The following is a 15,149-nucleotide window of genomic DNA, read 5'->3' as shown; positions in this document are numbered from 1 at the left end:
GAGTTCAAGGCCAGCCTGAGTTACAGTTCCAGGACCTTTAAAAAAAATACAAAAAAAAAAAAAAAAGCTGTGATAGATATAAAGTGACACCAAGTAGGTTGTGGAAAAACACTTGTTCTCAGAGGGAATCTGACTTACACCGAGGTCAATGGCATGGACTGGTTTGGAGAAAGTTGTATTCACTCCCCTATACCACCACTACAAATGGTGAGTTGATTTGGCAGCTAGGCATGGAAGTTGGAGGCTAGATAGCTCTCTATGGAGACTTTTGGCAAAGGGAAATGGATACAGACTTAGGAGGTGTAGCAGGCCACTGCGTGCACACCAGGAACAATATACTGTGCACACAGAAGAGCACAGAGCAGGGTTAACAAGCTAAGTGGAGAAGGGCACAAAGCAGCATTTCTGGCCAAGTAGAGAACACAGAGGGCTCAAGAAAGGATGGTCACAAAGATGGCACATCATACCATGAGTCAGCTGCCAGGAATCCAAGAGAGCCCTACCTGCTGTGCAGGAATGAAGTGATAAAGACTCCAGAGCCTGTGGGTGCCAGGCAAAGGAGCTGTGAAGCACAGATGCCTCAGCCCACTGCTGATTGGAAACAGGGTGGGCTTCAGTAGTGCTTGGCTGTCCTAGACAGGCAAGGCTATGGCCAGAGAAACAGGGTTGGTGGAGACTAGGTCTAGCAAATTGAGACATTTCACTTTTTGGTTCTGTGTGCTGAGGTAAGTCAAGGAGTCTGTTTCCCTCATTAAGTACATTGTAGGGTTTCATCACTTACAGGAAAACTACCAGCTTATCTGAAATCTGACCTACTTCAGTTTGGAGCCAGACAGGGCTCCTGAGTCCCACAGGGACTGTAGTTGAGTTGTTTAGATCTGCACATCCAGCCAGTCTCAGCAGGGAGCCTCAGCCCCAGCTGTCCACTGAGGCTCTGCACCAGGGCTGAGATCCGCCTCCTGGTGGGGGTCTTAGGTGATAGTGGGCTAAGCAGGGCTCTGGAAGTCTGCACCTCCTTTGTACCAGGTGCTCTCTGGGCCCAGCGTACTCTAGGTCAGCCCTTCCCATCTGTTGTTACCACCCTGCATTCCGTAGCTTCTCTTCAGAGTCTGCACTGAGATGTAGTAGGAAGTGTTCTACACTGCTGGGATGCAGGTGCGCCTTTGGTTCTCAAGGGTCTACATCTACCTTTGTGTGTGTGTGTGTGTGTGTGTGTGTGTGTGTGTGTGTGTGTGTGTTTGTGTGTGTGTTTTGTGATGGTCACTACAGCAATCAGGTTGGTCATGAACTCACTATATAGCTGAGGCTGACCAAATCATAATCCTGTCTCCTAGGAGCTGGGGTTACAGGCATGTACTCTAGAAAAAGTATTTTAAAATTTTTGTCAGACTGGAGAGATGGCTCAGAGGTTGCCCTTCCAGAAGACCTGGGTCTGATTCCCACCACCTATAGACATACATACCAGCAAAATATCCATACACATAAAATTAAAATATAAAAGATATATGCATATGTGTCTTACCTTCTTCCATTCATGTGTGTATGTGCACTGCATGCATGTCTGGTGCCCAGGGAAGTCAGAATAGGGTTCCAGGATTCCCTGGAACTGGAGTTAAGGGTGGTTGTGATCTACCATGTGTGGTGCTGGGAACTAAACCCCAAAAGCAAGTGCTCTTATATACTGAGCCATCTCACCAGCTCCCAGCCACATTTTTTTTAAGCCACTCTCTAATCCTACCAAAGATGACATTTTATTTGGTAGTTGGAATTTCCTAGTCACCAAGAGAAATTCTGACATTTCATTAATAGGTGGTTTAAACCTATTATTTCTGCACATGGAAGGTGAGGCAGGAGGATTGCAATGAGTTTGAGGCCTAGAGTTTGAGATTTTTGTCTCAGAATGCAAAAGTAGGCCGAGTATGGCACACTAATCCAAGCACTTTTTTGGAGGCAGAGGCAGGTGGATCTCTGATTCCAGGATACCTAAGACTACAGAGTGAGACTCTTTCAAGGCGTGGGAGTTCTGATTAGCAGGAAAGAAGACAGATGATGGATTAGAAAAATAGGAGCAGTAGGAATGACACTTGCCTAAGACTGTCCTAACAGCAACAGTCAAGGGTAGAAGGTGAGAGAGCCTTGATCACAGGTGGGTCCTCGGGTATGGTGTTGTATACCTGTATCTTAGCCCTTGGAAGGCAGAGGCAGGTAGTTTATAGGTTCAAGGCCAGCTTGGGTTTCAGAGTGACGCTGCCTCAAAACAAATCATCAGTATCCTTAAAAGTGTATAGTCACATTGACCAGGACAGGAGTGGAGGAGAAAACAGAAGTGTTTCAAGATCTGACTCAAACTGTAGAAAGATGGAGAACTTCTGGGAGTGGGTTTCAGCCTCCCAGTGCAGCTCCTTGCTGTTGGCTGACATAGCATAGGGCTCAGGGAAGTGGATTTGGGTTTTAGCTCACTTTCAGGGGAGGACTATATAGAGTAATTAAGGATGACCAGCCCACAGCCCTTTTTGAGTGCATCTGTGGAGGGATTGCTGCTTTCCAATCTCTCCTCCCTGAGACAGCCACAATTGATGTTACTGAAATTGTCTACTACATTTGCTGAGGGAGCAGGGAAATGGCAGTCATGATGATCAGTCACTATAGCCAAAGGCTGTGTCTGGAGGACAACTGATCTTCAGTGGTAACTGTGTCTTAACCTAGTAAGGTTTTCCATTTGAGAGCTGACTGTTGGCAGATGTGAGAGCAGGCTGGGCCAGAGTGCCTGGAAGGGCAGAAGGGATTCTGTCTTAGTTTCTTTTCCTGTTGATGTGATAAAATATTCTGACAAAAGCATCAAATGGAAGAAAGAGTTTATTTTGGCTCGTGCTTTAAGCATGTCATGGCAGGGAAGTCAATAAATAGGAGCTTGAAGCATTTTATTACTTTTGTTTGTTTTGTTTTTTGAGACAGGTTTCTCTGTGTAGCTTTGACTGTCCTGGAACTTGCTTGTCCTGGAGCAGGCTGGCCTTGAACTCGCAGAGATCTGCCTGCCTCTGACTCCCTGAGTGCTGGGATTAGGAAACAACAATGAAAGAGTGCTGCTTAGCTTCCTTTCTCCACTTATAATAGTCCAGGATCCCCTGCCCCCAAAATTGGTTCCATCCATAATTAAGGTGCATCTTCTCATATTAGCAGTAGTCCTTCACAGACATTCTCAGAAGCTAGCCTTAGTCTAGATACTGCCCCTAGCTACTGTGCTTAATCTAGATATAGCACAGATGTGCCTGGAGGCTTAGCTTTTGGGTGACTTTAGATTCTGCCCAGTTGACAACCCTAGACATCACACCCTAGACCCATTCCTAGAATGCCTGGGAAAAACTGAGTTGGTCCCCGCCTCCCGGTGAGGTGTCTGGCTAGGGAGGAAAGGAGCCTGCTCCCTTTCCCTCTTCAGGTGATTCAACTTCCCCTCCTTAGGCCCCACTGCAGCCATAGGCCCAAGGTTTGTAGTGACTTCAGCAAGGTGGGGCAGGGTAGGGAGGATCACCATCTTGAACTTTATTTTTATATGCTCTGCAGACCAAGCCCAGGGTTTTATGGGAACAAGGAAAGTGCTCTACTTCTGAGTTATACCCACCCTAACTTTTCACCTTCAGGGTTGGACTACCTCTGCCAGTTTAGGCAGGGCAAGGATCTTATCCATCTGCTTGTGGGGGTCCCTTAGTTATCAAGACTGGGCTACAAGGTGGTAATCCCAGCACTCAGGAGGGCAGAGGCAGGCGCCTCTCTGAGTTCAAGGCCAGCCTAGTCTACAAAGTGAGTCCAGGACAGCCAAGGCTACACGGGGAAGCCCTGTCTCAGAAAACAAAAACAAAAAACAAACAAAAGACTGGGCTAGGATGACAAGGTCAGTTTACCTCCCTTTCTGACTGACCGCATACTCCCTATTAAGTGTCACCCAGGATCTGGCCCTGGTAGTCACACTAGTCAAAGCTGTTCGTGTGAGACATATCCGTGCAGGAGAGGCCCGAGTCCTCTCTTTGGGACCTACTTTGGTCTAAGCCCACAGGCTACACTGTTCAATAAGAGAATGCCCTATGGAGGCATACCTGCCCATTGTACTCTGGAAGTCTAGGGAAGTTCTTTGACTTCCTGCTTCCATCTCCTGCCTGGAACCTACCCTGAAGTGACTGCCCAAGACTCTTTTGAGATCTTTTCTTGTGCTTTCAGCCTCTCCTCTCTGATTCCAGGGAAGCCATGTGCTCCCCACTCCCATCTTCCCATAGGAGGTCTCTACATTTTTGGCAGACATGGAACCCTAACTGTTGTTGCAGAACCTATGGTTCTCCAGCTGGTTAGCACCAGAGTGGAAAAGACAAGTGGCTAATCATCGGAGCTGGTGCTGGTGCCAGGGGGAGCTTCAGTGGTGCCAGTACCCAGCTAAGTGGAGGGAAGAGCCTGTGAGACCGCTGTGCCTCAGCTAGGGGCAAAACCCCTTGGAAGAAAGCAGGACCCGAAGAGAACATGTTGCCTTAAATGAGCCTTAGCAGCATCAGGTACCAGCTGGATAGGGAGCTGCACAGAGAGAGCAGTGGCAGAGATCACCTCCAGGGACTCTGGAGCCAGTAAGCCCATCCTCAGAAAGCCTCCAGTGTGAGATGAAAGTGGGACCTAGGGCAGATTTCTCCCTGGCCAGAACTCCAGAGTGGAATTTTGCTCTGGGGCAGGAGGCCAGTCCTGAAGTGAGTCTAGACAGAGATAGGAGAAAAAACACCTTGGGAAGGGGCAGGGAAGGGAATGGACTCCCGGGTGAGGTAAGGGCTTAAGCCTATCAGGTTAGGAAGTTCCAGGAGAGTCATGGAGCTTTTGCAGGAGTCTGCATCCTCTGAGGGCTCATGCACTCCTAAGGCAGCTTTCTTCCAAGGCCTGAATCATGTCTCTATAGGTGCCCACGCCTATGCCCCAGGCTACCCCTCCAGCCTACCCCAACTAAGTGAGATGTACCTGGCAAAGGGAGTCTGTCTTTGTCCTAATGTTTCTCAATTTCTAGCCAAAAGATTGGTAACTTTGCCTAAATGTCTTTGAACTCCAAGACCCTTATGAACCACAGTGGGAGACAGAACAGGGTATTTCTGTGGGAGCTGGGAGAACTTGTATTCCTGCAGAGGGAGATCATTGGACCAGGGCCCAGATGGGAAAGGCTTGAAGGGCCAAGGCTTCCTAAAGTCCAGTTTCTTCAGGAGGAAAACCAGGCAAGCTGGCTAGTACACACACTTCCTTGCACTGGTTCTCAGTGACTCTCAGATGGGAGCCCATATGTGTTGCTATGAGGGAGCAGACATTTCTTCCTCTGTCCTCTGCTCTGCTTTGGTGTAGGAAAGCATACTTGTTAAGGGACAGGGGAAGCTGGGATGCAGAGAGGTCCCAGTGCAGAACTCTAGAAAACAACCAGGCTTCTTAGCTCAGAAAATCTCTTCCACCTCTTGTGGAGAAGAGAGGATTCAGTTTGGACAGAGAACAGTGAACAGGGGTTTTAATCCTTGACCTTGGCCCAGACATTCTCCTTTCTTTGGCTTCATTTCCTTATTTGCATAATGAGGGAATTGGACTTAATTGATAAGAGCAGAAGTGCTGCTCATCTTCCCTCCTGCACCCACAGCAGACATCACTCATTAGTCACAGCTCTTTTCTGCCGAGTTTAGATGTGACCTTAATATCCTTTCCAATGCCACATTCTGGGCAGCTGAGACCAATGGATTGGAGTTGGCATGTGGGATGACACCTCCTTGCTATTCATGCAGGAGCTTTGTTCACCTGCAGTCTATTGCATCTGCCTTTTCTAAGAAAGGACCCAGATATGTGTGAAGATCTCAGGACACAAAATTCTCCAAGCTATTCTCCCAGATCAGACTTACCACCTAATGCCAAGGCCCTAGAGAGGCATGCATGTTCTCTGTTCTGAAGCACCTGTCTAGAAAAGATATGCCTTTCTAGATTAGGGAGCTGGGGAAGGGGGGGCACTGATGAATAAGGAAAAGGCCCTGATCTGCCACAGAGTTCTCAGAATGCAGCTATGATCTGTCCTCTGCAGACAGAAGGACAGCCCTGGGTCATACACTCTGCCTCTTTGGTCTCTAGGAGAAGGAACCTGGACTTAACACTTTGGCCTCCAGAAAGGAGATTTAGATGCCCATCCATCCCTGTCTCTCCTCCATTTCCCCTCCTTTCTTGAGGCACCTGTTTCATGGCAAACATTGGGCCAGTGCTTTGCAGATAGCCGAGTATCCCCCAGGAATGGCCCTGGTGAGTCATGTTCACTGGAGAAGGGGGAGATAATGAGGAAATAATAGGGGTCCCAGCTGGCCTAGCAAGGGTGTGTCAGGAGGTTAGGCCAGGAAAGGCTTTCCATAGAGAAGAGCGAGTGGTCCAGAATGTGGTTAAGGGTTGCCAAGCAGCAGCAGGGTGAGCTTGCAGGAACTGTTGTAAGCAAAACTGATGTGTGTAAACTAGAAGAGACGGTGAGTTTGGAGAAGTATGATGGGAGTGCTTGAAGTGATGGGTCTTAGGAAGTGGGACCTCACCTTGATATGGAAGACCTAGAGGACCAGGCAGCTGCTTCAGAAGCCCATCCTGCCTTTCTAAGGGAAGAACAGATCAGAAGTGACAAGCCTGGTAATTAGGACAGCAGTTAAGACACTGGCTCAGATGGTAAAGTGATTGCTTGGCATGCAGCACACAACCTCAAGTTTGATCTCTAGCACTGTATGAACTGCTTGGTGGCACACACTTGTAATTCCAGTACTCAGAAGGTAGAAGCAGTAGAATCAGAAGTTCTCATCAGCTTCATAGTAAGCCAACCTGGGCTACAAGAGACCTTGCCTTGAGGGAAGAATTAGAGTCAGGTGGATTGATGCATACCCAACATCCCAGCATCCTTTGGAAGGCTGAAACAAGCAGATCTCTGTAAGTGCTAGGCCAGCCTGGTCCACATCATAGTGTCTTCTAGGACACCAGGGCTACACAGTATGAAACTGCCTCAAAAATAACTATACAAAAAACATAGTTTTTAGAAAAGTCTTGATGAGAAAATGACAGGTACTAGAATAAGGGGAGAGGGCAGATGTTATTGACCTATAGAGAGTGAAGTAAAGAGAGTAAGGTGTTTAGGGAACCTACATTTCTGGCTGGATAGATGAGTGCTGGGAGGTAATCAATCAGGATATGGAACACAGGAGGATAGTGTGTGTGTGTGTGTGTGTGTGTGTGTGTGTGTGTGTAGAGTAAGAGTGGTTGGTATTGGCTGAATGACATTTGAGTGGCTTTGGAACCCTAGAGATGTCTGGATGGACACAGGATTAAGAAGGCAGTAGCTGGCAGGTGTACAGGTGAGCTTAGTAGGTGAAGCCCAAGCAGAGATCTTTGGTAGCAGCAGGGAGGAAGCCTGAGGACGGACCTGAGACAGTACAGGCAAGGGAGTCTGACTCATTGGATAGTAACACCATAGTGAGATGTGGGGAGACTGTAAGGATGAACACACAGAGTGCAGTGGCCTCCTCCCTGAGCCCACTGGCAGTGACACATGGAATCCTAAGTTCTCTTCTCTGGGGGCTTGGTCATTGCTGCATGTGTCTGAGGAAGGACTGACAGACAGACAAGAGGCAGACCAGAATGGAGGAAGGCTGAGGGAAACCTGTCCCCTTTAATTTTCTCTGAAGCAGGGGCAGTTGTGTTTGACAAAGCTGAGCCCATGTGAATGTTCAGAAGAGCAGAGAGGACAGGCTTGGGCCCGGAGCTGGGCAAAGATTTCTGGCAGCATGAACTACTCCCTTCATCCTGCTTCAGCACACTGGCCTTCACCTTGCTCTGCTCCTCAGGAGGGGCTCCCTCTTTCGGTTGGCCTTCTTGAGCTTTTATTTTCCTGTACCCCCTTTACCTGGCCTCCTGAGATAGGCCTAGACCAGCACTTCTGGAGGATGGGGTGCCCAGTGTGTGTCATTTCTGATGGCCCCTCCACTTCAGCATAGATATTACTAGGAGCTTCCCCAGGGCTGCCCCGTCCCATGGCGTAGAAGGCTATGGGTTCATCAGGCTCCTGGTAGATGGGGTTAATGGGTAGGACCTGACAGGGCCGTGAAGCAGGACTTGTATAGACTTCAAGAGGAAGCTGAGGCTTGGCAGGGATCAGGGGCCTGGGTCTGGATGCCTGTGACGTTTAGGAGAGAAGGCAAGGTCAGGGAAGAGAATGGATGAGAACCATGGAGACAGGGTCTAATCCCAGGCCTACCTCAGCCTGAGCCTCTACCTATGAAGCCCCTTCCTTTTTGGCCTTTCTCTCTGTCCTGTGTCCCCACTCCATACCCCATACCCTCCCCATGGGACTGACTTCATCCATACAGTACCTCCTTTTGTTGGGAGGCCCACACTTTCTCTTTGTGCACTGGGGCCTGGGCATGTCCCTGAAGGATGAGCAAGTGCTGGGTGTCTGGGTCCTGTCTTTTGCTTCCAGACTCTGATTCAGCCCTTAGGGAAAGTCCAGCAGGTTCAGCAGTCTGCAGGGAAAGAAGGAGGCCTGAAGGGTTAGGGTGGAGTGGCAGAGACAGTAATCCAAGAAAAGCAATTAGGTCTGAGGGAAAGGGAAAAGATGAAGAGAGAAGTGTGCTGTGGACCCCTCTGTAAGGAGGAGGGGATGGAGGTATTGAGGGGGCCTGGGGACTGTGGTTGGAAATGAACTCTGGTCACAGGTGTGTCTAGCACTGAACTGTCTAGAATACAGGGAAAGGACAGTCTCATTTGTGCTTGTGGTTGCAAAAATGGGAGACTTTAGGAATCTTTACCTTCAAAACAGTCGGCATGGGAATAAACCTCCAAGACTGCCAGGCCTTATTTCTTCAGGTTCAAGAAGCCTAATACATGAAGATAGAAGCTGCATGCTAGGGGCAGACAGTACCTCAGGAGAGATGAGTCTCCCTCGCAACTACCCTGTGGAAGTTATGTTTTTTAGCTCAGCATTAATGCTAGCCTCATGAAGGGCTCCCTGTACCCCCTCTTCTGGACTTTCTCAGGCTCCTACAATCCACTCAAGGCCTCCTAGATCCAAATGAGAAATCTTTCTCCTTGTGTCCACCCTGTACTTCACCACCTTTCCTTCAGAGAGCAGTATGCGCATTCACCTGCTGCTCAAATAGCAGGAAAGTCAGCCTCAATACCTCACCTTCCTCTTACATCAAACTCAACAGGAGCTCTGCTCTGTCCACTGCTAGTGCCTCACATCTACAAGTCCACACACAGCTAGCACCATCATTCAAGCACACGACCCTCCCTCCCCCACTGAACCCTCCCATTCTCACACCATTTTACAGCCTTTTTGCCACATGCCGGAGCTTCCTGCTCTAGAAGGATACAGACCTTCAAGCTTGGCTGTGCTGAGCCTAGTTCCCATTCTGACCTTTGTCCCAGACTAGATCTATTGTGGATTCCAATTACCTTTTCCCCTTTTTTTCTGTGGATCTAGGGGTTGAACCCAAGGCCTGGAGCTAGACAAGCCCCTCCAGCTCCCAGCTTTCTACTTGACATCTCAAACTACAAATATTTCCACACCTGGCTCAGAATGCTCTTTCCAGCCTTCTTCTAAACATCTTCCCCATTTCTCATCTAGTTCTGCAAAGACCCCATCAGCTCCACCTTCTAAACAGCCAGAACTTTAGCACCCCTGTGCTAGCCAGCTCAATCACCTTCTGAAACACTGTAGCATCTCCATCTTCAGTGGCCTTGTCTGGTCCTCATGAACCTGTCAGGTCAGGCTTTTGCTTCTGCCTTTCCAGTGTAATAAAATCTTACTTGGAATAAAACCTCAGACCCTTGTAAGAACCACAGGGTCCCCTTACCTCACCCTTCTGACCTCATTTTCTATCTCTCCAACCGTCAATCATCTTGATCCATCCATGGCCTCTTCACTGCTCATTATTCTTCAAACACATCAAACATCTTCCCACTCCTGGACCTTTGTCCCTCTGTTGCTTTCACCCCAAATGCTTTTCCTCCAGCTGTCTGCAAGTCTTCCTATTTTACTTCATTCAGGCCTTTGTTCAAATGCCCCCCCTCTTCTCTGCTGTCCCTATGTGAGACAATGCCCACCTCATTACTCTCTGCTAGTTGGCATTCTTCCTAGCACTCACCCTTTCTGCTATCAGTTTGTTCTCTATATCATTTATGGTGTCTGTCTTGTCCTAGAATGGAAGTCTCATGAAGGCCAAGATATTTTTTGTCACTGTTTATTTCCTCTGTGCTTAACCTCTCTCTCTCAACACACAGTGGTTGAAGCATCTGCACTTTTTGAATGTGGAGGCTCTCTGACAACTTCTGTCAAGCTAAGTAGTAAACCTTACTTCCCTGGCTTCCTCCACAGCCACCACACTTGATCCCATCATTGGATCATCCGTCGTTACTACTGTAGTAAGGTTTATGAGCCAGATGTCCACCTGTCTTGACCATAGGTCTATTTACAGGGTTTTACTCTGCCACCCCTGCTCTGGAGACTCAGTAAACTTCACTTAATTTAACTTGACTGCCTCTCTTTACCGTGTTGTCTGTGGCTGGTCTGGTTGTGAAAGGACGCCTTTCTAGGAGAGGTGGGGGTGGGCAAGTGTGGCCAGTCATAGGTTGGGAGGAGAAAGTCAATGCCAATAGCCTAGACCTGGTGTGGATGCTGAGGGTGGTGGCTACAATGACAATGGCCTCAGTTATGGGTTTTGGGTAAGGGCTCACCCGGCGGGCAAGGGGTTGGGTAAGCATCTCCTGGTATGGGCCGAGGGGATACTCCGTGTAGTGTTGAAGCAGGTCCTGAAGCTGCGCATGGGCACTGTCTTCACCCAGCACCACATGGCGCCCATCCCCTAGCTGAGCAAGGAGGAAGTGACGGCAGCAGGTCCGGCTCCTAGAAGGGACATTTTGAGTCAGACTAGCCTTTTCTTCTCCCACCAACCTAAGGGAAAAGCCCTGAGCCTTCCTTGGAGAGCCAGTCAGAGCAAGGGCCTACCCCTTGCTTAGCATCCTCACCTGTAGGACAGCACGAAGGCCACAGCGCTCTCGCTGAAGCGCACCAGATAGCATCCTCGAGGCTGGGGCTGCAGTAGCATCTCAGCTTCCCTGTACGAGTAATAGAGAAGTATGGGGTCGGTTCTGATACTTACTACCTCATTTCTGTCTCCTCTGGTAAGGGATCTCTCACCTCTGCCCCAAGCAAGCATTCCAGGACTAGGTGGAGATGAGGCTGACGGGTCCTTCTCAAAAGGCCCTGGGCTTCATCCTCCAGGGTAGTCTGGAGGGGGAGCAGCAACAGCAACAGACATGGTAGTTACAGGACTAGAATTTCGAAGTCAAAAGCTGGGCTGAGGAGATAATGAGTGAGAAGCAGGGTTGACAAACGGAGGGTCTGCAAGGGTGGGAAGAAAGAGGAGAGGGCTGGAGAGAGGTAATAGAGATGGAGGGGATAGTGGCTGAGAATATGTAGACCAGTGTGAGGCCTGGGTACCATGGAAGCAGAAGAAGCTGGTCTGGAGCAGGAGTAGGGTCCAGGCCGGAAATCTGGTCTCAAGATGAACAGAATGAGGACCACTCCCTCCCCTGCCCCGGGCCTGCATGTTCCAGCACAGGCAGCCTTTTGGTGCCCCACTTCTGCCACCCTTGAGGTGGTCACCTAGCCTGGCTGCCAGGTTCCAGGTTAAACTTCCCCTGTTCTAATAAGGTCATGTCCAGCGAGCACTTAGAATTCCTCTTCATGCAAATAAAGCATTCATGGCACCTTAGCCCTGGCCAATGATGTACACTCACCCCAAAGTCTCTGCCCACTTCCCAAAGGCTTAAATAGCCTTTGACGATCCCCCAACCCCAATTAAATGAAGTCTGCCTCCATAGAAGTCTGTTTCTCATGGGACTCACCAGCAGCCTGAGGTCTCCATCACCCCCAGCCATTTCTGCCTGGCTTTCCCTCTCAGGCCACTGATCTGATCACTGGCAATCACACCATTTAGGGAGGGGGAGTGGGGTGATACTGACAGACTGGAGGGCTGGAGCTAGTAGGATAAGGGAGCCTAGGGAGAAAGAAACTGAGCTGCAGAGACAGGGCTGAGCAAGAGCTTCTCAGTGAAAGGCCTGGGAAATGAGAGCCTCAGCTGTCATGATTTCCGGACTGACTCAGGACCCACAGTCCCTGTACCTTTTGGGGGTTTCCTCTTCTGTGACTCACCTTCTGGTGATGAAGCCATGGAACCAAACAGGGGCAGTCCTGAGCAAGAGCCAGTGGGCCTGGGTGTTCTGGACCCATGCTCTGGTCTCAGCTTGCAACGACAGGTCACCTTTCCCAGGTACCTCTTCCTCATTGTCAGCGTTTGCTAGGACCCAGGCAGTAGATGGGGCTGAGGCAGATGCCTGGGTGAAAGAGAAGTCAGGGACAGAAGGAACCATAGTTAGAGGACTTCTCTTGACCCAATCTGCTTCCTTTTTATCCTCATACCAGCCCCCAAATTTATTTTAGGGTGAGATTGCCCAGAAAGCCCCTCCCCTCCCAAGGTTTAAATTCCTTCTGTATCTTCCATACTAGCCTAAGAGGGCAGGAGATGGTTTAGGAAGCAACCCCAGGTCAGGGGAGGATGGCTTCCTCTCTGGTGAGGAAACTGAGCTGTTGGCGGGGAAGGAAAGGGACTTAAATAAGATCTGGAATGCTTTGGGCAAATGGAGGTGCTGGCACAGCTTGCAGACAGTTGCATTTGGGGGCCAGTGCACTATGTCCTGGCCACCTGTTGACTGGGCTTGAACTTTCCAGGGCCAGAGAAACTGAGGGTAAGTAGGTAGCTATACAGGGGAAGGAGGCACCCCCACTTCCTCCTTCCTGTCCTCAGCCAGCCATTTATTCCTGTGTCCATGTGCATGCCCTCATCCTTGAGAGAATGGGAGTGGATGAGGTGACGGTACCCCTCCATGTTTCTACTCACCATGGTGTGGGCGTCCTTGGGTTTTAGCTGAACCTCCTGTTCCTTCACAGCCTGCATGCTAGGCTCGTTCCCGCAACCCAAGTCCTGGCATCTCCTCCGTATCAAGTTCATGGACTGGAAGGTGCCGATGGGTGGAGAAGGGGCTTCATGATTCCCTGTTGGCATAAAAGAGGTTGCTGGAGTTTGTTCGAGAGGGCTTGCCTCTCCCTTCTTCCTACACCCCAGTCTCAGAGCGTCTCTTAAACATCTCCAAAGGGGCTTTTCCCAACAGGAACAGTGATGATAAGAGGAGTAGTACAAACGTAGTGGGTGGGTAGTGGGCGGGTATCTCAGGGATAGGAATAAGGAACCAGGGTGTTCCAGAGGGACTGATAGCAACCGAGGGTTCCTGTCAGTACAGCAGGAACCCTGAGGGCTAGGCTGTACTTCTGATGGCTGGAAGCCCTGTAGAAAGGTAGATCCCTTCAGGGCAGGTCTTCTCTTGGTCTAGGCTTTTCCACCTGCCATCTTCTTTCATCCTCTTGTTCCAGTCCTCTAAAAATTCTCTCAGGTTCCTGTCCCCTGCCCTAGGGAGCCCAGAGATGGAGCAGGAGCTGAGGGCACTATGGCAGGTCTGGTTTAGTCAATTGCTTAATGGTGAAGTGGGAGCTCAGGCCCAGGAAGGCAGTAGGGATAGGACAGTCTTGGACTTCATACATACCTTGGGGGCATGTCTGAGCCAAACAGAACTCCATAGAAGCAGGTGTGTGTGCTCTCAAAAGAGGTACACGCTGGGCAGCAGCTCATCTCTCCTCTCACTCCTTCCCCCAGGGACAGGAAATATCACTTTACCCACTGCCTTGTCGTGAAAAGGACTGACGTCATGGAAAGTGCAGTAAGATGAAAGTCCTGGCCTTGGAAGCCAGGCAGCTAGGGTAGTAGTGGTGGGCTACCCGGTTAGGTGGGAGGAGTTCTTGCTATATGACCTTTGGCCTCTCTCTGAGAGCTTTATACTGCTTCTCAGAAATTCAGACTCAGAATTGTGCTTTGAGGAGATACATGAGGAGAGAGGGGAGAGCAGCAACAGGAAGGATGTGGGTTAGACCTCTGGCAGAACTTTGGTGTATATATTTATGTGCCTGTGCTTGTGCAGTAGTTGCATTATGCTGCAGGGCCACTTGCCTGTGTTTGTGTATGGGAACTAAAGTTTGAGGCAAGTGCCTTCCTCACTTCCCATTCTCCATCTTACTTTATGAGACAGGCTCTTTCATTGGGCCTTGAACTCATAATTTCAGCTAGACTGGCTGTTTAGTTAACCTCCTGGGATTCACCTGTCTTACCTTAAACCAGCACTGGGGTCACAGACATGTGTCCAGTTTTCATGTGTGTGCCGAGACTCCCAGCTCAGCAACACATGCTCGTTTGTATAGTAGGAACTTTTGCCTATGGAACTGTTATTCCAGCTGCTGGAGGAACTTTTTTAGCCATATGAGATCCATAGGACACTGAGTTAGAGAAGAGATTCTTATGTCCATCTTTGAGCAGATAATGGAGTTGAATTAGGACAACACTAAGCAACCTTAGAGGATTCTCTAACTGAACAGGCCACTGGTAAAAGTGGTAGGATTAGCAGCTGTGGTTGAATCGGAGCTATTCTATAGCTTCGTGCTTAGAATGTGTACTTCCAGGCAGGCAGTGAGTGCTATCCTGGGAAGCTGTCTTATAAAAGACCCTACTTTCGAAAGACCCTACTTTACACAGGCCTCTGCATCTTTTGGTGTCTACCCAGGAAACCAGATTCTATGATCCATGACTGGTACTTAACATTACTTAGAAATGGGGAAGACAGCTGGATGGTGGTGGTGCACACTGATAGCACCAGTCTCAGTACTTTTGAAGCAGAGGCAGGCAGATGTTTGAGGTTGAGGCCAGACTGGTCTATAGAACAAATTGTAGGACAGCCAGGGCTATATAGAGAAACCTTGTCTTGGAAAACAAACAATCAAGACCACAGCTAGAAAATCACAATAGCGAACATCAGACATCGCTATAGTGATAAAGACATTAGTGCTGGCATAAAAGCAGAAGATTAGGTCAATGAAACAAAACAGAGATCATGGAAACAAATCAACAAAGCCATGGTTCCTTAATTTCTGACAAAGGAGACAAAAGCATGCAATGAAAAGAATACTATTCACC

The 15,149-nt window shown here is 49.2% G+C and overlaps 1 protein-coding gene across 2 annotated transcripts; it reads right to left on the bottom strand.

The window, feature by feature from the left end:
• Nucleotides 1–2,840: 2,840 nt before the first annotated feature.
• On the bottom strand, nt 2,841–13,802 carry Sh2d2a (SH2 domain containing 2A). 2 transcript variants are annotated; one of them, XM_060378563.1, is made up of 7 exons: nt 13,672–13,758; nt 12,972–13,126; nt 12,227–12,408; nt 11,038–11,127; nt 10,747–10,915; nt 8,382–8,531; nt 2,841–3,053 (listed from the first exon to the last, which is right to left on the bottom strand). In XM_060378563.1, exons 1-7 carry the CDS (start codon nt 13,703–13,705, stop codon nt 2,925–2,927), a joined length of 909 nt encoding a protein of 302 aa, XP_060234546.1. In that variant the 5' UTR covers nt 13,706–13,758; the 3' UTR covers nt 2,841–2,924. The 2 variants fall into 2 exon arrangements, with proteins under 2 accessions (XP_060234546.1, XP_060234545.1); XM_060378562.1 differs by lacking the exon at nt 2,841–3,053 and adding an exon at nt 7,096–8,185 and having other exon boundaries at nt 13,672–13,802.
• Nucleotides 13,803–15,149: the final 1,347 nt, after the last annotated feature.

This window comes from Meriones unguiculatus, chromosome 2, assembly GCF_030254825.1.
Source record: "Meriones unguiculatus strain TT.TT164.6M chromosome 2, Bangor_MerUng_6.1, whole genome shotgun sequence".
Taxonomy (NCBI): domain Eukaryota; kingdom Metazoa; phylum Chordata; class Mammalia; order Rodentia; family Muridae; genus Meriones; species Meriones unguiculatus.
The sequence above is the reverse complement of the archived record's forward strand: the minus strand, read 5'-3'. Positions and strand labels throughout refer to the sequence as shown.

What these genes read in the sequence shown, in the direction of transcription:
- Sh2d2a (XM_060378562.1), bottom strand. Translation starts at nt 13,705, where the DNA reads ATGGAGTTCTGTTTGGCTCAGACATGCCCCCAAG. An exon ending in GGCTCAGACATGCCCCCAAG is followed by an intron (nt 13,127 to 13,671) that starts GTATGTATGAAG and finishes TTATGCCAACAG; the next exon opens with GGAATCATGAAGCCCCTTCT. An exon ending in GCCTTCGTGCTGTCCTACAG is followed by an intron (nt 10,916 to 11,037) that starts GTGAGGATGCTA and finishes TGTCCCTTCTAG; the next exon opens with GAGCCGGACCTGCTGCCGTC.